The sequence below is a fragment of the Lepidochelys olivacea genome (genome assembly GCF_965140295.1).
Source record: "Lepidochelys olivacea isolate rLepOli2 genome assembly, chromosome: 9".
Taxonomy (NCBI): Eukaryota; Metazoa; Chordata; order Testudines; family Cheloniidae; genus Lepidochelys; species Lepidochelys olivacea.
Window position 1 is genome coordinate 42117590 of NC_140419.1, and position 14733 is coordinate 42132322.

The 14733-nt window shown below is 38.3% G+C and overlaps 1 protein-coding gene across 7 annotated transcripts in view; it reads left to right on the top strand.

The window, feature by feature from the left end:
• Positions 1-14733, top strand: part of PIK3CB (phosphatidylinositol-4,5-bisphosphate 3-kinase catalytic subunit beta) — a 195599-nt gene that overhangs the window by 129525 nt on the left and 51341 nt on the right. For all 7 annotated transcript variants that reach the window (XM_084639467.1, XM_084639471.1, XM_084639470.1 and 4 more), the window contains 3 exons: positions 3046-3176; positions 9129-9182; positions 11872-12060. In XM_084639467.1, the coding sequence (XP_084495593.1) occupies positions 3046-3176; positions 9129-9182; positions 11872-12060 (374 nt within the window). The remainder of the gene's footprint in view (positions 1-3045; positions 3177-9128; positions 9183-11871; positions 12061-14733) is intronic.

A 14733-nucleotide genomic window follows, 5' to 3' on the forward strand; every position in this document is an offset into this window, starting at 1 on the left:
GTTGTGGGGCTGTCTGTAAGCGAGGACTGGCCTACCTCCAAGGTCTGGGAGAGTGAGGGATTGTTTCCCAGGATAGGTTGTAGATTGTTGATAGTATGCTGGACAGGTTTTAGCTGGGGGCTGTACGTGATGGCCAGTGGTGTTCTGTTGTTTTTCTTGTTGGGCCTGTCCCGTAGTAAGTGATTTCGGGGTACCCGTCTCGCTCTGTCAATCTGTTTCCTCACTTCCCCAGGTGGGTTTTGTAGTTTTAAGAATGCTTGATAAAGATCTTGTAGGTGTTTGTCTCTGTCTGAGGGATTGGAGCAAATTTGGTTGTATCTTAGAGCTTGGCTGTAGACAATGGATCATGTGATGTGTCTTGGATGGAAACTGGAGGCATGTAGGTAAGTATAGCGGTCAGTAGGTTTCCGGTATAGAGTGGTGGTTATGTGACCATCACTTATTTGCACTGTAGTGTCCAGGAAGTGGATCTCTTGTGTGGACTGGTCCAGGCTGAGGTTGATGGTGGGGTGGAAGTTGTTGAAATCCAGGTAGAATTCTTCAAGGGCCGCCTCCTCGTGGGTCCATATGATGATGATGTCATCAGTGTAGTGCAAGTAGAGGAGGGGCGCTAGGGGATGAGAGCTGAGGAAGCGTTGTTCTAAGTCAGCCATAAAAATGTTGGCCATGCGGGTACCCATAGCGGTGCCACTGACTTGAAGGTATAAATTGTCCCCAAATCTGAAATGGTTGTGGGTGAGAACAAAGTCACAAAGCTCAGCCACCAGGTGTGCCATGGCCTCATCAGGGATACTGTTCTTGACAGCTTGTAGTCCATCCTCATGTGGAATATTGGTGTAAAGAGATTCTACATCCATCGTGGCCAGGATGGTGTTTTCAGGAAGATCACCAATGCATTGTAGTTTCCTCAGGAAGTCGGTGATGTCTCGAAGATAGCTAGGAGTGCTGGCAGTGTAGGATTTGAGGAGAGTGTCCAAATAGTCAGATAATCCTGCCTAAGAGTGCCAATGCCTGAGATGATGGGGCGTCCAGGGTTTCCAGGTTTATGAATCTTGGGTAGCAGATAGAATACCCCTGATCGGGGCTCTGGGGTGTGTCCGTGTGGATTTGTTCCCCTGCTGTAGCAGGGAGTTTCTTGAGCAGCTGGTGTAGTTTCTTTTGGAACTCCTCAGTGGGATCAGAGGATAGTGGCCTGTAGAATGTGGTGTTGGAGAGTTGCCTGGCAGCCTCCTGTTCATAATCTGATCTGTTCATTATGACTACAGCACCTCCTTTGTCAGCCCCTTTGATTATAATGTCAGAGTTGTTTATGAGGCTGTGGATGGCGTTGCGTTCTGTACGGCTGAGGTTATGGGGCAAGTGATGCTGTTCGTTCACAATTTCAGCCTGTGCACGTCTGTGGAAGCACTTTACATAGAAGTCCAGTCTGTCATTTCGACCATCAGGAGGAGTCCACGCAGAATTCTTCTTCTTGTATTGTTGGTAGGAGGGTTCCTGTGGGTCAGTACACTGTTGAGTGTTGTCTTGAAAATATTCCTTGATTTGGAGACGATGAAAGTAGGCTTCCAGATCACCACAGACTTGTATCATGTTCATGGGGGTGGTGGGGCAGAAGGAGAGTCCCCGAGATAGGACAGACTCTTCCGCCAGGCTAAGTGTGTGGTTGGATAGACTAATAATATTGATAGGTGAGTTGAGGGTACCACTGTTGTAGCCCCCTGTGGCATGTAGGAGTTTAGATAGTTTACCGTCTTTTTCACTTTGTAGAGCAGTGAAGTGTGCGTTGTAAATGGCTTGTCTCGTTTTTGTAAAGTCCACCCACGTGGAAGTTTGTGTGGAAGATTGGTTTTGTATGAGAGTCTCCAGTTTTGAGAGCTCATTCTTGATGTTTTCCTGTCTGCTGTACAGGATGCTGATCAGGTGGTTCGTCAGGTTCTTTGAGAGTGTGTGTGGCACAGTCTCCAACCATAGTCAGTGTAGTATGTCGATTGCAATGGATTTTTTACCTTCAGTCCATTTGGTATGATGTCCATCTGTTTGCACTTGGAAAGGAAGATGATGTCTGTCTGTATCTTTGTGAGTTTTTTGTTGTTTGATGGATTTCCATTTCATATGGCTAAATTTAGTGCCTTGCATGGTGTCAAGTATCAGGGGGTAGCTGTGTTAGTCTGTGTCAGTATAATAATGCCTGCATCTGTAATTTTCACTCCAAGCATCCAATGAAGTGGGTTCTAGCCCATGAAAGCTTATGCCCAAATAAATCTGTTAGTCTATGAGGTGCCACCAGACTCCTTGTTGTTTTTGTGGATACAGACTAACACGGCTACCCCCTGGTACTTGACACCTGTGAGGTAGGAAACTATTATGCCTATTTTGTCAATGGAGAAAATGAGGTACAGAGAAGTGAATTGCTCAAAGGCTTGCATTAAATAAGTGACAGAACCAGAAATAGAACTGTCAAAGTCCTGAGGATATCCTTGTGCTTTCCTGTCTTGTGCTGCTCTGTCCCATAAAGCCCCACATCGTAGTCACCTTCCATCTGCACAAGGAAAACTGGACAAAATGCCCTTTCGAGCTTATTAATCTTGCTCTTTCATTAGAGAAGCAATTCAGCAACACTCTTGTCTTCAGTGGCTTAGAATTCCTGTTAGATGCTGGGTCAGTCCCGCTTGGACAAAGTTATGGGAACCTAATCTATCCATGAGGCTGAAACCGCAGCTAGGGATTGGCATGTGATAGGGACATTTTTTTTACTGCCAACCTTCCATTTTCTTTGCTATGAAACAGTAACAAGGGGAAGTGTCATAAGAGCCAAGCTGGTTCTGTAACTGGTCTTCCTTTCGATGGATGATCCTCTTGAGCCTCACACATGTTGACATTAGGAACAGATTGTGCCAGAGATCCATTGCAAAGTGGGAGAGAATCTGGCCCTCTGTGAACAGCAATGTATATTTTTACAATAAACACAGGAAGCAGTTTCTCATAGCATTGCTGCCTTTTCCAAAGACACTTTGTACTATAACATAAATTGTTCTGATATTTTAGATGAGCTTGAAGAAATGTTGAATCCAATGGGAACCGTACGAACTAATCCTTACACTGAAAATGCAACGGCTTTGCACATTAAATTTCAAGAATATTCAAAACTGCCTATTTATTACCCTCCCTTTGATAAGGTAAGATATACTAAATAAAGAGAAGCCATGAATGCTAGTATATAAATGGCTGTCTGGTATTTACTTTTTTCCCCTTTAACACTGGCATTTGATTATATCCACCCTTCCTGCCTTTTAGCTTACATATTGTAGTTACTAAAACTTGGAACATAATTAAACCTCAGTAGAGTATTCTGGCTTCAGTATCTTTAGAGAACATGTTGAACAGATTTTTTTAAACATTCTGCACTTCTAGTGTATGTTATTTTGAGTGTCAGAAAAAACACTGTCTATTTTTAATATTACAACTGCCTTTGACAATAATATACCACAGTTGCATTTCTGGAAACCTCCATATAAACACAGTCAGTGATCTCAAACTGTACTTAACCAGGACTGAAAAGGATCTGACTTTTCACTTTTAAGATTATATTTTATCCACTTTCTGTTCCCTTCAACAGTTAAAATCCTTTTCTGGAGAAATATACTTTTTATGTCTTTTTATGTTTTACACTGTTTCTACACTGAAACACTTCTTTAGTTGTACTGTACCGTGTCACAGATACAAATAAGAATATCTGCCTAGGGACAGGAAGGGTGTATTCAAAATATAGCTGATGAATCCACAGTATAAATACTAGAACAGCTAGTTTATTCACAAACTAGCAAATAAAGCTGAACCCAGGTGAGAATAATAATGTAAGTGTTAAAAGCAGCCAGTTCTCGATGTGCTGAAAGTAAGGTTTTCAGCCCTATATATCTGTTACTCTGGATTTCTTTGGCAGAGGGTTAGTATCAACTCTGCTAAACTTTCATTTTCTGATGAGTAATCTGCACCTTTGGTGGCTAAAGAAAATTCACATTTTTAAAAAGTTTTACTGTCTTGAACCGTGTCATTCTGAGAGTCAGGTCACTAAAATAAGGCAAAAAAAATCTGTGAAGTCTAGTAGTGGCTTCTTCTGTGTAATACGCACAGATTTCCACTAATAGGACATATGGCATCAGGAGTGCTCCCAAAGCTAAAGCAGATTTTATGGATAGCAGTTTCGCAGCACTAAGCAATTGATACCATTTTCCTGACAGTAGTGCGAAATCTTATTACCAATTCCTGAAAAAGTTATTTCTCTTATTTAAAAATATTTTGGCAATTTTATCACCTTTTAATTATAATTCTTGTTCTTTTTCTGATAATTATCTTGCGTACATTTATTTCTACCAATATTTAAAATCATATGTATTTGTGTTCCTGAGATAATTTAGAATATATACTACCTTTACTAGTTATTATTTTTGTTTTGGTGTTCAGTTTTTCTTTTGTGCTTTTAATTACTTACAATTGAAAATTCAAATATGCAAGCATGTTCAAATATTGCCATAAATGTGGTCAGAGGATTTTATTGAGTGCAGTTCATTATGTAGTCACAGTGGTTTAGTGTGATAATCTGACCTATCATATTCCCCTGTGTTTTATAACTCCTGTTTGGGAACTTTATCCTCTTCAACTGTACCTGAGCAATTCTGTACATCAAACTCGGGGAAATTCTAGTGTTTTATGTGAAGTGATTTCACAGCTGGTAGAAGAAATGATTGCTGGAAGCACTCAGTATTGGAGAACTCAGATAGCTCAAAACATTCTGCTGCTTTTAATTCTCTCGAGTTGAACAATGTTTTATAACATCAATGGGAAACTGAAAGCTTCAAAATATTTTGCCTCAAGCTATTTAGTTCCAATATTGTGAATGAACTGAGATCAGAGCTACTGAGGATGAATTGCTGAGATCAGGATGGTATAGTAATTAATCTTTGTGAAGGAATAAAGCTCCCCTATTTGGATAAAGGCCCTTTTCGATCAAACTGATAGGGACGATGGGCCACATCCTCAGATGGCATAAAGGATATTTGTAGCTACCTGTTTTATACCAGCTGAGGATTTGGACCCTCAGTATTTGTTTAAATTTGCAAGTAAAATTTAGCAAATATATAATTTGTTCCAGTTTTCAGTGTTTGGTGAGGGCATTAGACAGAATACCCTTAATTAGATGTGTGATCTTGGTTTGAGAGTCACAGAGCCTGAAGATGAAACAAAATTTATTTTATGTATTTATTTATTTATTGTGACAAAGTTCCTCCTCTACCTTGGTGGGTTTTGTGCTTATTGGCGGATTTGCTCACCTCGGAGATTCATGGCAGCCCTCAGTTTGGCTGTTTTCGTGAACCCACAGTCCAGGTCAACTCCTCCTGTGTCTGACCAGGAGTTGAGAGGTTTGGGGGAAACCTGGGCCCGTCCTCTACTCCTGGTTCCAGCCCAGGGCCCTGTGGAATGCAGCTGTCTAGAGTGCCTCCTGGAACAGCTGTGTGACATCTACAACTCCCTGGGCTACTTCCCATGGCCTCCTCCCAACATTTTCTTTATCCTCACCATAGGACCTTCCTCCTGGTGTCTGATAATGCTTGTACTCCTCAGTACTCCAACAGTACGTGTTCTCACTCTCAGCTCCTAGTACCTCTTGCTCCCAGCTCCCCACACACGCGCCAGAAACTGAAGTGAGGTCCTTTTCAAACTCAGGTGCCCTGATTAGGCAGCCTTAATTGATTCTAGCAGCTTCTTGATTGGCTGCAGGTGTTCTAATCAGCCTGTCTGTCTTAATTGTTTCCAGAAATTAAGAAAAAATTTCTGATTGTTCTGGAACCTTCCCTGTTGCCTTACTCAGGGAAAAGGGACCTACTCAACCTGCAGCTAATATATCTGCCTTCTATCACTCTCCCGTAGCCATCTGGCCCGACCCTGTCACTTTATATGATCATAGCATCAGTCCACCTGTTAGTAGAACATACAAAGGCCCTCATTATAGATGCAAATTGATACTTCACTTTAGCCATCTTTGCTGAAGCAGCAGCTAATTATTTAATGTTGTTAATCATGTGTCTGCTCTAAATGTTAGACTGTATTTAAGTAGAATTAATTCAGAAGTCCACTGGAACCTAATCCTGAGTCACAACACTAATCCAGATTTGCCTTATCTGCTCTCTAGGATCTATTTCTGGGCTGGGAAGTCAAGCTCTCACCACTTTACTTAAGATAACTATATCTTGTATATTATTTATTGTGTTGTGGTGGAGTTTATAGCTGAATTGCACATTTCATTAAAAGAATGTTAAGGCTGCAAAGTCAAGCGCTCAAAAGATAAGAAATGCCAGAATTAAGAAGGTTGGCTGTGCTGCTTGAATTCAGCCTGTTATGCGTACACATTGATAGTCTTTAATTCCATTATCACATAGTACTGTTTCCACAGGAGACCGCCCTTATTCAGTTCACAGAATGGATGGTGCTCATCCTCATTGTTCAAATGTGGCCTTGTGCCTATTTATTGCACACTGTTCAAATCCTGCTATGAGGACAAAATTATTAATTTCCTCATAGGCTCTTCTATAGCACTCATCACTGTATTATGAGTGCTTCACAGAAACTGATGGATTTCTTTTCACAACACTCCTGTGAGGTGAGGAGGTAGTAGTATCCACATTTTACAGATGTGGAACTAAGCACAGAGAGACAGTAAGGTCAAAAGTGTGCACTAATTTTGACTGCCCAATTTTAGATGCCTAGGACCTGATTTTCCAGAGTACTTAGCATTTTATGGCACTTTATATATTCAGAGCAGAGCCCCACTGAACATAGTTGCCATTGTACATGCTTAGCACTTCTGCAAATTAGACCCCAAATGTCCAGAAAATGAGGGAACACAGTGGCCACCTGTGAAAGTTTTGTAGTATGTGACTGGTTGAGCATCACATAAGAACTCAATGGCAGAGGTAGGGATAGAATCCAGTTCTCCAGGGCAGCATTCAGCAGCCTTAACCATAAGACCATGCTTTTCTCTTCCTGCAAAACTCTGCCTCCTTCACTATATACCTTCCAATTTCTGCAACAAACGAGGCAGGGACCCTACAGATAAGAATTTCCTTCACTAAATAGCACTGGATCATCCATTGTTCCCCACTCTCCCGTCCCTTTCCCCAGCTCCTTGTGTGATCTCAATATTCCTGTTGCTTTTCCCTTTCTCATACTCGTTTCCACTCCCCCCACCATCAGCTCCTATTCAATTTTCTCCACTCTCCCAACTCTTTCTTCCAAATTTTTCTCTCTCTCTCTCTCTCTCTCTCTCTCTCTCTCTGCTGTTGCCAGCCCCTGTCTGGTTCCTGTCCTCTCTGCATTTGAATCAGAGTGGCCTTGTGAGTGTCAGGAGCAACAATTATAGGAAATGTCCTGCCACTGCAGCACTAGTCCAGAGTTTGCTCAGTGCAGATAAAACCTTTGGAGAAGTTAGCTGCCAAACTCTAACAAGGCTCTACTGAGCATGGGCAAATTTTTTTCCCCAAAGGTTTATAATTTGAGCGGGAGGTTTTCCATAGAAGCAGCAAAAGGTCATGCCTGCCAAATTCCAAGACCACCCCAAAGCATGAAGGTGCAAGAGCTTTTCAATAAAATGATAAAAATATATTTAACATGGACAAAGATGTATTTTTCCCTTACTTGCACTCTGGGAAACAGCTGAACTTTTTGCTGAAACTTTCAAAACAAAAAACCTCAATGTCAGGCAGAGACCCAGTATAGAAAATGTCAACCCAACCAGTTTGGAAAAGTTGCATGAAACTGAAAACATCATCTTATAATAGAAAGCATCAGGCAGCCTTAACGATAGGCAGTGCTACTGGCTCCACCTATAATAATTGTACAGTGGATGTTGATTATACTTTTTAAAGAGACTGTGTATTTGATTGCTTCTATATTACTTATTTGATGTATCTTTAGATATTCTTAAACATGAAAAGCATCTGGTTTGAATACATAACTTTCTTATACTGAATACTGTCTGTGAAGGAGAACTATTAAATAACGTAGAGAGGATAAGTTACCTACTTATAGTTATGTGCGTTGTTCCACTGACGTGTCAACCAAAGCTTTTGTGGCTTTAAGTTTAAAATGTATATATAGGGTAGGACATGATCCACTATCTCCTTCCCCTTGCTGAGGGCTGCCACCTTCATGGTGCCATTTCTACAAATCTGAACTTTCAAAGTACTGTTTGTGCTTGGGTGAAGAATGGCTCAGGATATTTGTAAAGGAATAAGTGCTGTTGATTCAAATCCAGCCCAGGTCAATAAAAACCAAATGTTGTTACTGTATGTTCAGCAAACGATGCAAAATAAGTTGGAGGTCTCAATCTAATTTGCAGTGGGATAGGTATCTAAATCACAGAACATCTCATACAATGGACACTACTTGACAATAATATTGGAGGTGCTGAGCACAGCCACCAAAAATTGGATGGACGTGGAAATTGAAATACCCATCAGATTACTGAAGGGACAGTGTAGGGAAGCTGACATTATAGAAGATGTGTTTGGTGGATAGGTAGAGGGTATCAGTCTCCAAGAATGTTAACTTGCAGCTTTTCACAGATTTAATTCACATGTATAATTGTAAAGATTAGGAGAAAATATTGTACTTCCATGCCCTGAAGTGGAACCAAAGAACATGGATTTATGCAAGGATGCCATCTTCAGAGAGCATCAATTGCCTGAGAAATCCCTTTGCTTTAGGTGCATTCCACTAGTACTTTATTCTTCACATGGGTAGCTGTTATGTAGCACTTGTGCATACTATGCTGAGTTTTCTAGTTTTGTATTAAATCTGTTTTGTATTAAATTAGCTATTTATTTTCATAAAAAGACATTTTATGGAAGAGTAATAGTACACGTAAGGTTGTGATGTAACGTCCTACATAAACACATTTGTTTGCCACACTTAAAGGATAAAAATTAACAAATATGAGTAAATAATCAGTTCTCTAACTAAAGAGAGAACTTTTACTGTGTCATTTTACCACTTCACCTTTATAACATTTTTCCTTCAAAATGTAGTCCAATTCTTTATTTCAATCCAATGCTTAAACTATTATCCTTTTGCAGATACTTGAAAAGGCAGCTGAGATTGCAAAAAGCAGTGAGAATGCTGGTATGGCAGTAAGTATCCAACCTGAAAATAGCATCTTCAAGATTAGAAAATCCCAATATCCTATTTCTCTGCCACTTTATGCTTGTATTATTCTAATAGAAAATAAGTATATGTATTCAGGTAACATTAAAACCCTCCAAGTTTTTTGTTTTGTGTTTTTGTTTGTTTTTTAAATAGCCACCCACTTTTGTGGGGCTTACCCTTTCCTTCAAATCAAGCATATACTTTCTGTATTGGACACTAGTCAGGCTACAGAGTGGACAAGGGATGCTGTGGCTGAATATATTTCATGGATTATACCTCATCCATGTCTGAAATTTGGTTTCATACAGCATACAAATTTAATGAATAGTTAGATGTAGCAAGATAATCTGTCTGGTTGTCAGAAGCTTCCCAATAATGACCATTTTTTAGCTGGATTGATCTTTGACAACAATAAACTCCTTAATTTTTTGTATACCCGTGGAGATATTTGATCTTCTAAAGGAGGTGAACAGTTCTGGAACAGAGGTAGTACTTTTAATATGAAGTCTTTAACCTGAAATTGCTTTCTTAATACATACCCACCTAATGTTGAAGGGCAAAAATAAAATTAAAAAATACAGAAAACTACAACTCTGCTAGTCCTCCAGTCTGCTACTGGAAAGTACCTGTTCATAGAATCATAGAATAGAATATCAGGGTTGGAAGGGACCTCAGGAGGTCATCTAGTCCAACCCCCTGCTCAAAGCAGGACCAATCCCCAATTTTTGCCCCAGATCCTAAGTGGCCCCCTCAAGGATTGAGCTCACAACCCTGGGTTTAGCAGGCCAATGCTCAAATCACTGAGCTATCCCTCCCCCCTAAAACATCATACAGTTCTCAGTAAGCAGAATACAGAAGTTAGTCAACAAGTACATCAAGTGTAAATACCACTTAATAAAGCACTTTAAACATTATGCAGTGTTCAGAAACACTGAAAACTCATAACTTATTCTGTTACAAGCAACAAACACTGAAAACTCATAACTTATTCTGTTACAAGCAACAAACACTGAAAACTCATAACTTATTCTGTTACAAGCAACTGAATATATAAATGAGATTCCCACTTACACAGCAGAATGTCAACTTGACATTATTTGTAATCAAGACCTTTTATTTATTATCTTTTAGAAGCATGAAAACTGCTTTCTTGAATAAAGCTTTGTTACAAAATGACTTTATTTTCAAGACTTTCTTGTTTACTGTATATTTTGACATAAGAACAAAGCACATACTTTTCTTAGTTCACTGAACAAACATTTCAATTACACCAGCTATTTTAAGTCTATTCTCTTAAACAGTTCGTTCTTAAATGATATTTTTGTTTGAAGATATTTACTTAAACACAGTGCAAAGCTCAGGCACTCATCCTTTCTATTAAGAGCTAAATTTGAAAGCAGTAATGTATGTAGCATTTGAATTATTTTATCAACTAGGAACTCTCTATGGAATGTTACTATGAAGTGAAACTGTTTACGATACATAAACAATATTTGTCTTCAATTTGGCCTATAATTTTAACTGAACTTTTACAAGGAAGGAAAAAGGTTTTCATGCAAAAAGAACACCACTTGAAAAAAAAATCTGAATCCACTCTAATTTCACAAGATCAAAGGAAGTTTCCATACTAATTGCTTAAACAACTCAAGTTTTCAGGTTGCTTCAGAGTTTCATACATTAATAATCTATTTTCATTTTGTATTATATCTGCATAGAGTACATCTTTGTCTAGAAGCAGCAGCTTCTATCACATTTAATTGTGTCTCTGTGGCTTTCAAATGATGGTGGTCAGCTTCATTTCTTTCCTTGCAGTTTGTATAGTAAGGATGCATCCTCTGACCCACGTGTCTTTCAAATGAAGATACATTCTTAGTAAACCTAATTTTTAAAAGTAATGTTAATTTCCAAGTTCTAGTAATCAAAGTTATGTTAACTGTTAACCTTTTATAATAATAGACATGGGATAGTTAAGCACTGGAACAAGTTACGTAGGGAGGTTGTGGAATCCCTGTCATTAGAGGATTAGAACAGGTTAGAAAAACACCTCTCAGGGATAGTGTGTGTATACTTAATTCTGCCTCAGTGCTGAGGGATAGTGGATGACTTCTAAAGGTTCCTTCCCACCCTACGTTTCTTTTGATTCTGCGTTAAAATGAGAATTGTGAGAATAAGACAAATCTGTATTAGAAAACATAATGTATGTTAGTATTTACATACAAAACCAGTCTTTTTTGTTATAGTTGGAAGTGCATCCTTAACATTTGATTTTAATTTGACTTTTACCCTGAATGCCATGGCACTATTTATCTGACAAATAAATGGGAAAAATACTTGCTGTCAAAACAAGAATTCCCCCATTTAAATGGGAAAACAGCAATATTGCCATCTAGTGTTGTTTATGCAGAAGTATAATTTTTTTTCAAATACTTTTGTAAATTGAATTTAGAGTCTGCTGTATAAATATGTTCTGCCATCACCAGACATTTGAGGTCTGAAGTAAAAGCCTGATAATCCTCCCCCTGTGATCTAAGAAATGAATCCAATTCACTTAATACTACTGTTCTCCTAATGTAGCTTTATCATACACTGATTAGCTTGCTCTAATAGTCTGAGTCCTGTATAACATAAGTTTGGTGATTCTTGAACTTACTTTACTAACTTTAATTTACCTAGGGTCGAGGTGGCAAGAAGTTCTATATTGAACTAAAAGAAATCATGGAAAGGGACCCCTTGACCCAACTCTGCGAAAATGAAATGGATCTTATTTGGACTTTGCGGTATGACTGTCGTGAAAATTTCCCACAATCACTGCCAAAACTGCTGCTGTCTATAAAATGGAACAAACTTGAAGATGTTGCTCAGGTAAGGCAAATGGCAAAGGCAATGTAAAAATATGGCAGGCAAATCATGAGCAAAATTTTTCTTGTACACAGAAACATTGAAGTGTTGTGCTAAACTTTAGTTTATAAAACTAGGCATTAAGGCTATTGATTTCAGTGGAGGTTGGGAGCCTAATGTGAGACAAATGGCAAAGGCAATTTAAAATTATGGGATGGAGATGGCTGTAAACTGGGCCTTAACTCTTTTGCTTTCAAAGAACCTATGTCTCGAGCCAGATTTTAATACTAATTTAAAAGTTAAACATGAAAAACCAGTTCCCGAGCACTTTTTTTCCTCAAAAAACATCAGGCAGACTGTGTGCTTGAATCCCCTCCGAGTTGACAAACCTTTCAGATTACTTCTAAGGGGACGTTTCCATAATCCACCAACAATTGGAAAGGAGAGCGGTAGACAAGCCCAAGGATGCAAAAGAGAAATAAGATTGACATAGTTACATTGTTTTATTCCCCTCCACAGTTTCTTTAGTTCTCTCCATTTCCCAAATTTAGGCTGTGAGCCTAAAAACACACATCTGGTCAACTTTGAGCATGTGCCTAAGCATTTCCAGGACCAGGGCCTTGATTAAAACTGCAAGTCCAAAAACTTAGATTCAGGTTGACTGTACTTTTTCAGATGGTAAAACCTTTAGAACTTTGTGAAAAACTGATTGTTCAAACCAGCTGATATATAGTTATTGAGGAGAACAATTCATTTTCAATTAAATATCTTGTTACAAAGTATAGTGTCACTCACTTCAGTGAGACTACTTGCTTGAATAAGCTGTTCCTAAAGCTGCAATAGAGATAATTAGGGGCTTCAGGTTTTGATGTTAATGTCAAACTAAGATTTGCCAAACACATTGTGTCATTCTCATTTTAGTTTCAATCTATCAGATATATAGGTATACGAGTCTGTTTTATTACTGTAAGTGGTATGTCTACATTTTTCACATCATCCCAGATAGAATCCTAGTCCTGTAATGCTTGTTGAAAATAGGTAGAAACATGTGAATCTCCTCAATTTGCATAGCAATGCACAATTGGATTCATGACTAAAAAACTATACTTTGCCAGTGTTTAGTATTAGTGGAGTATATAATTGCCCTGAATTCTGTTGCTATATCCTCAGAGTTATTGAGATGAACTGATACTTGTGGAATTCTGGTTTCTGAATGAAATGTTTATTTTTCTGAGGTGATTATAATGTGAGATCCTCTGTTATGGAGCTATCTAGTAACAGAGGTCATTTAAATTTTTAAGTTGTAGAACAGTGTTGTTTGTAACTTTGTATCAGAAAAGTATATGGATTTCATAGTCGTCATAATGTTTCTGTAACTCAGACTGATTTGTGTAAATGTAGCAAAAATAATGGATTTCTGTATTTTCACTGGAATTTTGCCTAGACCTTCTGTGTACTCAAAAAGCTTACTATTGCAGTGGGCAGGGCAAAAGTATACAGACCCAGACAGCTTTAACAGATCCAACACGCAGTGTAACAGAGAAACAGATACTTGCGGCAGTATGTCTGTTTGCTTTTATTTAAAATTTACTGTTACTGGAACCGTGCATTGAATGGCACTTGTGATTTTAGAGACCATCACACTAAGGTTGTATCTGTCATCTGTGGATATATTTGGCAGTATTATAGTAAGCTATCATACTAACCTACCATACTAATAATTTGAAAGAGAAACTATTTACTTTTAAAATGTTTGAGCTAAAAATCAACTATTTTTTTATTGAGGATAATGATCACAGTATAAACATGTGTTCCAATTAGTATCTGAATCTAATCTGCTACTCCTCCACTTACTAAGTATAAAACTTAAACCTTTTTTAGGAGACTGGGAAACTCATTCATCCACTGTGTGGAAACACTCTCACCCCCAACACCATCACCATCAACAACTTTTGTCAACTTTACTCATCATGTGGCCCTTTTGATTGGACAGTCCAGTTAAAAACTTAATGTTACCCCAGGGTCTAGGTAGCAAAGAGCCTAAGGAGAACTTATGCACTATTCTGAAAGATCTGTTTTCTTCCATTATATCCTTCTTTCCAATATGCCTTAAGTTACTCTTGGAGCTATTAAAGTAATTTGATTTTCACTCTCTAAACTTGCAGTTGAATGGCTTACAGCAATGAACTCCAAATTAGTCATATGCATCACCCACTGATTCTTCACCCACTTGCATTCTTTTGTACACATGAATTCTCTCACATTGTTTATTCATTCCAGTATGGTCTTGCACATCTACTGTTCACTTTAAGCTTTTGACTTGTTTTTACTTAGTTTGTTAAGAATATTTAAACAGGTATAAAAATGAGAATGTAGGGAAGGGGCTTTGGGGTATGCTCACCACAAGTCAATGCCTAAACAATTATAGGAAATGAATTGACAGGTCCACATTACTTAAAATATTTTTTTTATTTGGAAATAAAGATTAAAGAAAAATAGATTAAATGACATTATGGCACTTCATTTTAAAAATATTTTAAAATAAAATGCCTAAGATAATATATATAACCTTGTGTATTTTAGCCATTTATCATGTATCTTAACGTGCACTTTCTGGAAGGAATGTGGTATTTCTCTTTGCTAATGTAGAGAAGGGGATGATTTGACGATTGAGTAATGTATTTTGGCAGCCTTAGT